The sequence below is a fragment of the Caretta caretta genome, chromosome 17 (assembly GCF_965140235.1).
Source record: "Caretta caretta isolate rCarCar2 chromosome 17, rCarCar1.hap1, whole genome shotgun sequence".
In the NCBI taxonomy this organism is placed as follows: domain Eukaryota; kingdom Metazoa; phylum Chordata; order Testudines; family Cheloniidae; genus Caretta; species Caretta caretta.
In genome coordinates this window covers 23,520,094-23,533,141 of record NC_134222.1, presented here as the reverse complement: position 1 = coordinate 23,533,141, position 13,048 = coordinate 23,520,094, and the positions used below count along the sequence as shown (strand labels likewise).

At 49.8% G+C, this 13,048-nt stretch overlaps 1 protein-coding gene across 1 annotated transcript in view; it reads left to right on the top strand.

Moving 5' to 3' along the window:
• Window positions 1–1,408: 1,408 nt before the first annotated feature.
• MPO (myeloperoxidase) overlaps window positions 1,409–13,048 on the top strand; it is a 66,963-nt gene continuing 55,323 nt past the window's right edge. Inside the window, exons 1-2 of the mRNA XM_048823917.2 lie at window positions 1,409–1,483; window positions 5,546–5,639. Coding sequence (XP_048679874.2) covers window positions 5,557–5,639 — 83 coding nt within the window. The 5' untranslated portion in view covers window positions 1,409–1,483; window positions 5,546–5,556. The remainder of the gene's footprint in view (window positions 1,484–5,545; window positions 5,640–13,048) is intronic.

The window sequence follows — 13,048 nt, the reverse complement described above, 5'->3', positions numbered from 1 at the left end:
CCACTGCCCTCACAGCTCCTCAGGGAGCGATGCACGCAGGAGGGGACCACTGCCCTCACAGCTCCTCAGGGAGCGATGCACGCCGGAGGGGACCACTGCCCTCACAGCTCCTCAGGGAGCGATGCACGCAGGAGGGGACCACTGCCCTCACAGCTCCTCAGGGAGGGATGCACGCAGGAGGGGACCACTGCCCTCACAGCTCCTCAGGGAGGGATGCACTCAGGAGGGGACCACTGCCCTCACAGCTCCTCAGGGAGCGATGCACGCAGGAGGGGACCACTGCCCTCACAGCTCCTCAGGGAGCGATGCACGCCGGAGGGGACCACTGCCCTCACAGCTCCTCAGGGAGCGATGCACGAAGAGGGGACCACTGCCCTCACAGCTCCTCAGGGAGGGATGCACGCAGGAGGGGACCACTGCCCTCACAGCTCCTCAGGGAGCGATGCACTCAGGAGGGGACCACTGCCCTCACAGCTCCTCAGGGAGGGATGCACTCAGGAGGGGACCACTGCCCTCACAGCTCCTCAGGGAGCGATGCACGCAGGAGGGGACCACTGCCCTCACAGCTCCTCAGGGAGCGATGCACGCAGGAGGGGACCACTGCCCTCACAGCTCCTCAGGGAGGGATGCACGCAGGAGGGGACCACTGCCCTCACAGCTCCTCAGGGAGCGATGCACTCAGGAGGGGACCACTGCCCTCACAGCTCCTCAGGGAGGGATGCACTCAGGAGGGGACCACTGCCCTCACAGCTCCTCAGGGAGGGATGCACGCAGGAGGGGACCACTGCCCTCACAGCTCCTCAGGGAGCGATGCACGCAGGAGGGGACCACTGCCCTCACAGCTCCTCAGGAAGCGATGCACGCAGGAGGGGACCACTGCCCTCACAGCTCCTCAGGGAGCGATGCACACAGGAGGTGCTCCTGTGGGACACACCATTGAACAAAGTGGAAGTGACTTCACACATCAAAAGGGTGTGATGCAATGAGCTTTTCTGCTGTTGTCACCAGATAATAGCAAGAGGACGTGCCACCTGAGCAGAGGGGCTGAGGTGCAGGCACTCACCTACGGGGCTTCCAGCTCCTTGCCCAGTGGTTTTGTACCAAGGTAATGCCATTGACTTCGGTGGAGTTATGCCTGACTTGCAGTGGTATGAATGAGCCGAGGATTCGGCTGCCGTGTACCATGGCAGCGGCTCTCTTCTGGATTGAAAATAACCCCTCACTTCTTGGGAGCTGACTCCATCTGTACCCAAAGGCAGGAGATTTTGGCCTGGAGTTGAACCTTACCGAGGAGAGGGGCAGTCAGAGCTCTGGGCATTGAGCTCTTTTGATGGGTGGGTGAAATCTGTGAATCCTGGACACCCTTCATTGCCACTAACCCAGGTGTATTTGTGTATCTTTCCAGGGATGAAGCCAGCAATCACCCTCTTCGGATTCCTGGTAACGCTGAGCCTGTGCCAGGGATCTGGACCTTCCTTGAAAGGTATTGCCCCTTTCTCCTGCCCCTCCTGCTCTCTATAATAAGTTTGAAAAAGATTTTTTTTTAAAAAGTGGTTTATATTTTTGAGAAGGAAAAAGTGCAAAATTACAATGGCATCAGGAATTAAACATGTCACCTGCACAGAAATCTTCCCTAGAGAAAAGCTGAACCACAAAAGAAATAAACAGCTTGCTCAGGAAAACAAACCAGCAGTTGATAATTTGCCTTTTCAGAATCGCTTAGACCCAAGTGCCCTTTCCCTCTCCTGCACTGGTCATTCTACAGGATGGCGAGTTTCTGACAGCTAGTGTCCTGTTGCTGTTCAGCCATGTCGAACAGAGATGTTATTGGTTTTATTTATATTCGTTCAGTACTCAGAGAGCAAATGCTATAATGTTAGGGAGGATGTGCTGCATGCTGCATGCCCAACAGAGACTGAATCTCCCTCAAAACTCAACCTTAGCTACAGATTTCTCTGCATTTAATTATGGAGGCACCAGTTGTGGCTGCACAGTTCAGATTAATCTGAGTTTTGCTCTTAAAGCAGGGATTCGGACACTTGGTTTAAGTGCAGAACTCAACTCAATCTTAACCACAGAGCCACAAGGCTTCAGACAGATTCTCTTTATCCCTAATTGCTCCCTTGTGACAGGCATGATATTTGCAGGGGCCCTGTCAGCTTTTCCTCCTCATGGTGCTCAAGAACTTCACTAGTGGCTTTCTTGTGGGCAATAATACCTCTGCTTGGGCTGGTTTATTAATGTCAACAATTCAAACCGTTCTCCAAGTCCTTGAATACAGCCCATCAACACAGCATCTGTACAGCTCCGAGACCTTCCACCAGCCCCAGGGCTCTTCTTAAGTTCTAGTCTGCTTTTTATCCAGGAGCCCCCTAGCTCCTTCTATCTGAAATCCTTCCCTGCTCTGTCCATCAGGAACTCCCTGCGTTCCTACCTGGCATCCTTTCTCCTCCAGGAGATGGTCCAGCACCCTCTCATACTGTCTGTTCTCAGACTTGGACAAGTCATTGGGCTCCCCTGGCCCTCAGCCTTCTTCAGACTTGGACAAGTCCCTTGCTGCTCCCCTGGCCCTCAGCCTTCTTCAGCCCTTTGGCTTTCTTGGCTTGGGGAGGGCAGCAGGCAAGTCTCTCCTGGCCTCCCTCCTTCTCCAACCCCCAGGCTTTTGCTATCCTCTCTTACCCAAATTTCCTTCTGTCTTCCTTGGCCCCAGATGCCACCCCACATTCCTAATCAGGTCCAGCTGCAGACACAAGAAAGCTGGGCCCACTGTCCTTAGAGGGACCATCGAGGCATGAAAAATGCAGCCTGGTCTCCCAAATTTATAGCACTTACTCTTTGAATCTGGAAGGAATTTTCTGAGACTTTACATATAAATCTGCTAATTTGTTTATAAGTTAAAATGAATTTTAAATGGGTTCTTTAAGAAATTTAGCACGCCGTATCAGACCATTTTTTTTTCTTAAATGATCTCAGCGTGGACATTGTCTGTCCATAGAATAATTGGCAGAGAGGTGAATTTTGAATAGATCTAGCTAAATAACTGTGTACAATAATGTCATGGGTTCCCCCTGGGGTGCCACCTGGAACTGGGTACCACTGAGCCTCCCAGACCCACCAGCCTGGGTTCCCTCTCACACTGTGCTGCTGTGACAAGTTGCTAAGCTCTCCAAGCTTGCTCTTTCGATCAGCATACACACAGGTAGGGACACACACCTGTTGTAACATGCAAACAGGCTTTCTGATCAGCCCCTGCATGGGAAGGCTATACAACTAGGGTACTTACCAGCTTCTCAGGCACACCACACCTCTGGAGGGTAAACCCAAAATTATACAGTCTTGTGCTGCACACAGAACTGCACAGAGAACTGTAAGCTCATGAAGTTCGCCCTCTCCCTCAACGTGGAGAGAGAGATGCAAAAGTTTTCTGCCCCAAGTTATAATGTCCACACGCTGGTTTTAGACAAAACAAAAACAAGTTTATTAATTACAAAAGATAGATTTTAAGTGATTATAAGAGATAGCAAACAGATCAAAGCAGATTACCTTGCAACTAAACAAAAATGCAATCTAAGCTTAATATACTAAAGAAATTGGATATCGGTAGCAAATTCTCACCCTAAGTGTTGATTTAGGCAGTTTGCAGAGTCTTGAGAGCAAGCTGCACTTTCTTGCAACTTAAAACCCGTTATTCCTTTCACAGGCTAGAAACCCCTCTAGCTTGGGTCCAGCCCTTCTCCCCAGTTCCAGTCCTTGTTCCTCAGATGTTTCCAGCAGTCTCTCTTGGGCAGGGAGTCCAAGAAGAACCCCAATGATGTCACTCCCCTGCCTTAAATAGTTTTTGCAAATGGCGGAAACCCTTTGTCGCCAACTTTGTCGCCAACCCATGCCTTTCAATGAAAAAACACTGGTATTCTATGATGGAGTCCAGTACCAAGTGACTTGGCCACATGTCTCTGTGAGGCCACTGCAGCCATGAATCAGATGCTGTTTGTAGCGTCCTCAGAAAGGCTCCCCCGTCGGAGATTAGCATCTTCTCAGACCTATTGTTTTCCCTAATGGCCCTTCCCAGCCAGCCATCTAGACTGATTGCATTCTATCTAGTGGGTGTTCCCCAGGTGTAAGCACATTTCAATATATCTAACTTCAGATACCAGAATGATACATACATACAAATAGGATAATCATATTCAGTAAATCATAACCTCTTCAATGATATCTCACATGCCTTATCTTGTACCAAATATATCATAATTATGCCATACTCATATCATAATAATAATACCATGAAGAATATGGGGCGTAATGCCACAAATAATTTTTAGCATAAATTGTGAATTCTTCATTTTTCTTCATAACTGAAAGTTTCTTTTTTGGCAGAGGCTGAAGAATAATAATTTTTTTTCAGAGAAACTCACTATGAATTTCCCTTTTGCAAAAGGTCTGTCTTCTCTCATTGTTCTTCCAGACTTTCAGTGATGAAGAGTAATGGGAAAGACAATTAGCTCTGTACCTTTCATTTCAGAAACTACCCATTGCACCAGCCCTATTCGGGGGAGCGGGGAGGAGGGGAGCATGTGTAGTGGTACACAGGGGATAGCAGGAGGGAGGTGGAAACCAGAATGTGTCTTCAGGGGAATGTGGACAGGAAAGAGGGAGGAAAAAATGTATTCCAACTGCTTTGCTATACTGTGGAGATGCAAAGCAGCTGTAAACCCAACTTCCATGGCCAGTACTTGCTGCTTTGTGCTGCTTCCAAGGGGCAGAAAAACGTTAGCCTGAACCAGTAGATCTGGCCATAAAAATGAAAAGCAAATTATTATTTTTTTAAAATCAAGACGATTCTCAGACAAAAGCTACATTAAAGTGAAATCAAGTTTCAGAGTACGTATCAGTAGTTTAGGATAACAAACATAACAGGAATGTTGTAACTATCCCATAAACAATTGTTATGAGCCCAAGAAATTCAGAGTAAAGACTAAACTTAAAAGAAATCCAAACCTGTTCTGCTCTATAAATGTCTGTTTCAGCTAGAGAGACAAGGTGGATGAGATAATGTCTTTTACTGGAGCAGTGTCTATTGGTAAAAGAGACAAGCTTTCAAGCTACACAGAGCTCTTCAGTTCAGCTTGGGCACATAGAAGCAACTAGGCAGAACCTGCCCCAGTAGGTACCATGTGGAGAAATAATAGTGCAAAGAGAACAGGGCAATTCTCAGACAAAAGGTACATTAAACTGGAGTCAAGTTTCAAAGCACATGTCAGTAATTTTGGGTAGAATTTGATGCAACATGTACTATATGGGAGAGCTAATAGTACAAAGGAAACCTAATCTTTGAATGTCCAAGCTCTGTGGGTATTGAATAGCTGTAAGAGTGAGTATATGATCTGAGGAGAGTGGGACAGAGGCCAGATGGTGAGCCTCAGGGAAGATTCAACTTGCGATGGGCAGAGACTTGCTCCAATATATACAGCAAATCCTGATTTGTGGAGTGAACTTGTGGGAAGGAGTTATCCTCATGTCATGCTCCTTCTTCTCTTTGGACTAGATATCTCAGGGATGCTGTCGGCTCCATCCCTTCTGAGCAGTGTTGATGAAGCCAAGCAGCTGGTGGATGCAGCATATAAGTACACCCGGAACCGGTGAGTTCCCTGTTTACAGAGGGTCAGCCTGTCATACCCTTCTGCATGGTGAATAGCTCCCTGCTCCATGAGTAGGTAGCTTCATTGATTTCAGTGTCACTATTTGCAGAGTAAGGTGCAACTCATCCTGAGCACAGGTGTCAAAATCTGGCCCACAGTAATTCTCCATATGTAATATGCTGCAGTCCAATATCTGACCCTAGTCCAAGGCACTCTTCTACTCCAGGTTGCAAGTAGGACAATGCCTGAGCCCTAATCTGTGATTGGTGACATTCTCGAGCAGGGCTACAAAAGGGGTGTCAATAAGGTGGTATTTAACTGTCCTTAGTAGAAAATGACAGTAAAAGAGATGGAGGGACAGAGACAGTCTGTCCCCATGGGCCTCTCGTATATGCACGACCTGCCTGTGAGCCTCATGGTTACCTGTGCTCTGACATAATTGTTATGGAATTGACAGCAGCTATTCCATAGTTAAGGTTGGGTTCAGTTTTTCATCTAAGAATACAGTGCATCTTCCTCAATTTACAACACTTAATCATAGAATCATAGAATATCAGGGTTGGAAGGGACCCCAGAAGGTCATCTAGTCCAACCCCCTGCTCGAAGCAGGACCAATTCCCAGTTAAATCATCCCAGCCAGGGCTTTGTCAAGCCTGACCTTAAAAACCTCTAAGGAAGGAGATTCTACCACCTCCCTAGGTAACGCATTCCAGTGTTTCACCACCCTCATAGTGAAAAAGTTTTTCCTAATATCCAATCTAAACCTCCCCCACTGCAACTTGAGACCATTACTCCTCGTTCTGTCATCTGCTACCATTGAGAACAGTCTAGAGCCATCCTCTTTGGAACCCCCTTTCAGGTAGTTGAAAGCAGCTATCAAATCCCCCCTCATTCTTCTCTTCTGCAGGCTAAACAATCCCAGCTCCCTCAGCCTCTCCTCATAAGTCATGTGTTCTAGACCCCTAATCATTTTTGTTGCCCTTCGTTGGACTCTCTCCAATTTATCCACATCCTTCTTGTAGTGTGGGGCCCAAAACTGGACACAGTACTCCAGATGAGGCCTCACCAATGTCGAATAGAGGGGAACGATCACGTCCCTCGATCTGCTCGCTATGCCCCTACTTATACATCCCAAAATGCCATTGGCCTTCTTGGCAACAAGGGCACACTGCTGACTCATATCCAGCTTCTCATCCACTGTCACCCCTAGGTCCTTTTCCGCAGAACTGCTGCCTAGCCATTTGGCCCCTAGTCTGTAGCGGTGCATTGGATTCTTCCGTCCTAAGTGCAGGACCCTGCACTTATCCTTATTGAACCTCATCAGATTTCTTTTGGCCCAATCCTCCAATTTGTCTAGGTCCTTCTGTATCCTATCCCTGCCCTCCAGCGTATCTACCACTCCTCCCAGTTTAGTATCATCCGCAAATTTGCTGAGAGTGCAATCTACACCATCCTCCAGATCATTTATGAAGATATTGAACAAAACCGGCCCCAGGACTGACCCGTGGGGCACTCCACTTGACACCAGCTGCCAACTAGACATGGAGCCATTGATCACTACCCGTTGAGCCCGACAATCTAGCCAGCTTTCTACCCACCTTATAGTGCGTTCATCCAGCCCATACTTCCTTAACTTGCTGACAAGAATACTGTGGGAGACCGTGTCAAAAGCTTTGCTAAAGTCAAGAAACAATACATCCACTGCTTTCCCTTCATCCACAGAACCAGTAATCTCATCATAAAAGGCGATTAGATTAGTCAGGCATGACCTTCCCTTGGTGAATCCAGGCTGGCTGTTCCTGATCACTTTCCTCTCATGCAAGTGCTTCAGGATTGATTCTTTGAGGACCTGCTCCATGATTTTTCCAGGGACTGAGGTGAGGCTGACTGGCCTGTAGTTCCCAGGATCCTCCTTCTTCCCTTTTTTAAAGATTGGCACTACATTAGCCTTTTTCCAGTCATCCGGGACTTCCCCCGTTCGCCACGAGTTTTCAAAGATAATGGCCAATGGCTCTGCAATCACAGCCCCCAATTCCTTCAGCACTCTCGGATGCAACTCGTCCGGCCCCATGGACTTGTACACGTCCAGCTTTTCTAAATAGTCCCTAACCACCTCTATCTCCACAGAGGGCTGGCCATCTCTTCCCCATTTTGTGATGCCCAGCGCAGCAGTCTGGGAGCTGACCTTGTTAGTGAAGACAGAGGCGAAAAAAGCATTGAGTACATTAGCTTTTTCCACATCCTCTGTCACTAGGTTGCCTCCCTCATTCAGTAAGGGGCCCACACTTTCCTTGGCTTTCTTCTTGTTGCCAACATACCTGAAGAAACCCTTCTTGTTACTCTTAACATCTCTTGCTAGCTGCAATCTGGGAGCAAAGGCTGAATCTTCTGAGGGTTTTCAGCTAAATGTTAACAAATCACTTTTTTTTGAGTCACAGGTATTCCTGGGCCCCATCTAGCTTCCAGACACCTTATTCAACCCTGCAAACTTTCCACATAATTAACACACATTGAAAAACCTGGGGACTCAGCACAGCTGAACAAATCAGGTCATAATGAAAGTTCTTCTTTGAGTGATTGTTCACGTCCATTCTAATTAGATGTGCGCGCGCTGCGTGCATGGACGTTGGAAACTTTCCCCCTTAGCCGCTCCCATCAGGACGGCAGGGGAACTCCCTAGAGTGGTGCCCTCATGGCAGGGGATATATTGCCCTGCCAGCCCGACCCCCCTTTCTGTTCCTTCTTATTGTCCGTGGCAGTGTTGGAATATTTTCTCTCTCTCTTGCTTGCGAGAGATCCCTTAGCCTTTCAGTCTTGTTCTTAGATAGTTGCCAGTTCGTTAGAACTCCATTGTTTCAGGTGTCTGGAAGCTAGTTCCAGCACCAGTCTGGGGCTGTGGGGCATGCTGCAAGCCCAGGGTTTCAAAGCTTATGCCATGTGCCGCAAGTCTATGCCTAACAGCGACCCCCACGATTCCTGTCTCCGGCGTCTGGGAGCGTCTCATCAGGCAGAGCGCTGCAAAATCTGCAAGGCCTTTAAGCTGCACACCAAGAAAGAAAGAGACTTTCGCCTTAAGCAGTTGCTCATGGAGGCTGCATTACAACCACCGGCCTCTGACCGAGCGGCACTGGCCCCAGCTTCCTCGGTGCAAAGTGCCCTGGCATCCGTGCGCGACCCGGCACCACCCAGGCACCGTAAATCACCAGCACTGAGATGGGACGACCAACTTCTGCATTGGTCGACCTCTCCGGCACCAACTAAGCAGCACAAGCAAGGGGAAAGAGGGCGCTCTCCCAAAGAGCTACTAAACCGCTCAAAGATGCTCCTGACACGCAAAGACACATTGCGAGCCTGAGCCAAGAACCAGCACCATCAACTCCGGCACCACAGGCCCTGTTGATTCTGGTACCCAGCTGATTCAGTGTCGACGAAGGCCTGGAGGAGGTCCTCGAACACCCCTCCACACCCGACACTTTTGAGACAGAAAAAGACCTCATTGAGTTGTCGGTCCCAAACCCCCTCCCGTGCAGGAAGAAGCCTCTGGCACCACCTAAAAGGGGGCGGTCCAGAGGGAAGCCGGCAATGGTGCGCCGCTTGAGGTCACCATCTCAGCACCACTCCCATTCGAGCTCGGCGTCTTACTATTCCTTACTATTCCTTACTATTCCAGCAGGAGAGTGAGTTTGTGTGTGTATGGGGGTGGGGGGGATGTGAGAAAACCTGGATTTGTGCAGGAAATAGCCCAACTTGATTGTCATGCACATTGTGTAAAGAGTTGTCACTTTGGATCACCAGCAGGAGAGTGAATTTGTGTGGGGGGGTGGAGGGTGAGAAAACCTGGATTTGTGCTGGAAATGGCCCACCTGATGATCACTTTAGATAAGCTATTACCAGCAGGACAGTGGGGTGGGAGGAGGTATTGTTTCATATTCTCTGTGTATATATAAAGTCTGCTGCAGTTTCCACGGTATGCATCCGATGAAGTGAGCTGTAGCTCACGAAAGCTTATGCTCAAATAAATTGGTTAGTCTCTAAGGTGCCACAAGTATTCCTTTTCTTTTTGCGAATACAGACTAACACGGCTGTTACTCTGAAACTTACTATTCCTTGGTGCCCACAACCCAGAGTGAGGTTATGGCACCAGAGACGAACCAGCCAGCGGCACCCGCGGCGACTGCACGCCAGTCCCCAACACCATTGGTCGCCCGGCACCGGACCTCACCGGCGCCGAGTGCAAGACACTGATCCCGGTCCCGAGACTCCCAGTACCGTTCGTGGTCCTGGTCAGCCAGGCACCCCTCCCCAGCTCCCCGGCACCCTGCGACCGCTCAATGTTCGGCACCACCCTGGTCCTCTCCATCAGTATCCTCCAGCTCTGAGGCCGACTCTGGCCCTCTAGCTATAGCAGACATCGAGCAATAGCCAGCAGAGAATCCCAACCAGCTTGGCAGCCACAATGGCCTCCTCCGGGTCAGTGGCCTTTCTGGACCCCATGGGCCTACCACCAGCAACAGGGCATCTCCTCCAGAGCCTCTGGGTCCGGACAATCTATGTGACACCATTCCAGGTCGCCACGCAGGCACCCATCAAGGACAAGGGAGGCCACTCTCTCTAGGCCACCCCCAGACCCACAAGAGCAACCGCGCCTCCAGGCCCAGTACCTGAGGCGGTGCCAAGTTCTGCGACACCTCGAGAGGTGTCAAAGCCCTGCAGGGCCCTGAAGTGACCCAGGCATATGAGGACACACAGGAGGGTCTAGATAAGGGCAACCTGCAGCACCTCACTTCCTCCTCTTCCCCAGATGAGGCAGTGGCAAGCACATCAGTCTCAGGACCGCCACTGATTGACCACAGGGCTCACCAGGAGCTACTCTGTGGGATCACCCTCAATATGGGCTTCCAGGCAGAAGAAATGGTTGAGCAGGAGGATCCGATGGTGGATAGCCTGATGCCCGAGGGCCCCTCCAGAGTTGCGCTCCCTCTCATAAAGACCATACAAATGAATTACAAAACAATATGGTTTCAGAGTAGCAGCCATGTTAGTCTATATTCTCAAAAAGAAAAGGAGTACTTGTGGCACCTTAGAGACTAACAAATTTATTTGAGCATAAGCTTTCGTGAGCTACAGCTCACTTCATCGGATGCATTCAATGAAGTGAGCTGTAGCTCATGAAAGCTTATGCCCAAATAAATTTGTTAGTCTCTAAGGTACCACAAGTCCTCCTTTTCTTAAAACAATATGGCAGACCCCGGCCTCGAGGGGCGTAGAATGGAAATACTTTGCTCCCTCCAATGGCTATGAGTTCCAGTTCTGCCATCCGGCTCTCTGTTCCCTAGTCATTTCAGCAGTCAACAAAAAGGAATGACAGGGCCAAAAAGCCTTGGCCCCAAAGGCCAAGGAAACCCAATGTTTGGACCTCTTCGATAGGAAGGCCTACTCTTCCGGAAGCCTCCAGTTACATATAGCCAATCAGCAGACAGTCCTTAATAGTCATAATTTCAACTCTTGGATGGCCGTGTCCAAGTTTAAGGATCGCCTGCCCCAGAACTCACACTCTGAGTTTGTGGCTTTAATTGAGGAAGGGAAGACGGTGGCTAAAACTTCATTACAAGCCTCCCTCGATTCAGCGGACTTGCGGCCAGAACCATTGCCTCAGGGGTAGTCAGGCGATGCTCAGCATGGCTCCAAGCATCGGGCCTCCCTCCAGAGTTCCAGAATACCCTCCTTTTGAGGGTTCAGGCCTTTTCTCGGAGCAAACAGACTCCAGGCTGCATGGCCTTAAGGATTCTCGGGCCACCCTGAAGTCACTAGGGATCCATACTCTGGCAACCCAGAGAAAGCCCTTCAGGCCTCTGCAGAGGCAGTATCAACCCCATCCCAGACAAGAGCCGTATTGCCGGCAGGGCAGAAATAACAGGCACAGACAGAACAATGTGCCTAACTAGGGCCAGAATAAGCCCCAACTGGGAAACAAGCAAGGGTTTTGAAGGCATGCCCGAGGACAGTGTACCAACCCAGCTCCTGGATCCATCCCCAGAGTTTTTAAACTGTGTGTCCCACTTCTACCATGCGTGGTCCCATATAACATCGGACCTATACATGGTACAGGTTGGATACTGTCTCCAGTTCTCCTCCTCCCCTACCTCCCACCCACCTTCCCCATCCTTCTTCAGGGACCCCTCTCACGAGCAACTCCTTCTTCAGGAGGTTCGTTTGCTCCTCGAGATAGGTGCATTGGAGGAGGTTCCGCAGGAGCTAAGGGGAAAAGGGTTTTACTCCTGTTACTTCCTAATCCCCAAGGCAAAGGAGGGTCTTCGACCCATTTTAGACCTTCGCGGACTCAACAAATTTATGGTCAAGCTCCGGTTCTGCATGGTCTCCCTGAGAACTATCATTCCATCACTGGATCTGGGGATTGGTACGCTGCCCTCGACATGAAAGACGCATACTTCCATATTGCTATTCATCCGGCGCACCGACGCTTCCTCTGGTTTGCCATAAACCAACATCACTATCAGTTCACGGTTCTCCCATTCGGCCTGTCCACAGCCCCCCGAGTGTTCATGAAATGCAAGGCGGTGGTGGCAGCCTTCCTGCGGAAAAAGCAGGTTCGAGTGTACCCGTACCTGGCTTCTCACAGGTCGTTCCAAGGATGAGGTCCAGTCCCATGTGATGGTAGTCATGGACACATTTCACAGACTGGGGCTCCTCCTCAATGTGCCCAAATCTTCTCTCATACCCACCCAAAGGTTAGAGTTTATAGGGACAGTCCTGGACTCAGTACAGGCAAAAGTGAACCGTCCAGAGCCCAGATTCCAAGCCATAGAGCAGATTGTAAAATCAATGCTTCGGTATCCCACTACCACAGTCAGGTGTTGCGTACAGCTAATAGGGCATATGGCAGCTTGCCAGTACGTGATCAGCCATGCCCGACTGAGACTCAGACCCTTGCAAGCGTGGTTCGCACTGTCTTATCGTCTGTACAGAGACCCCCTGGACCTTGTGGTGATGATCCTGGAACAGGTTCTAAAATCCCTGTGCTGGTGGCTGGACCAATCAGTGGTCTGTTCAGGGGTCCCCTTCGCCAAGCCCCAACCTTCTCTGATGTTCGTAACAGAGGCGTCACATCTGGGCTGGGGTGTACACTTAGGGGACCTGAGGACACAAGGCTTGTGGTTGAGGGACAAGATACTTCTCCATATCAACCTGAAGGAGCTCAGGGCAGTTCATCTCACCTGCCAGACCTTTCACGCCACATTGCAAGGTCACAGCGTGACAGTCCTGACAGACAACACGACCACCATGTTCTATATAAACAAACAAGGCAGAGCCCTCTCCTCACCTCTCTGCCATGAAGCTCTTCTCCTCTGGGACTTCTGTATAGCCTCATCCATTCAGCTCAAAGCATC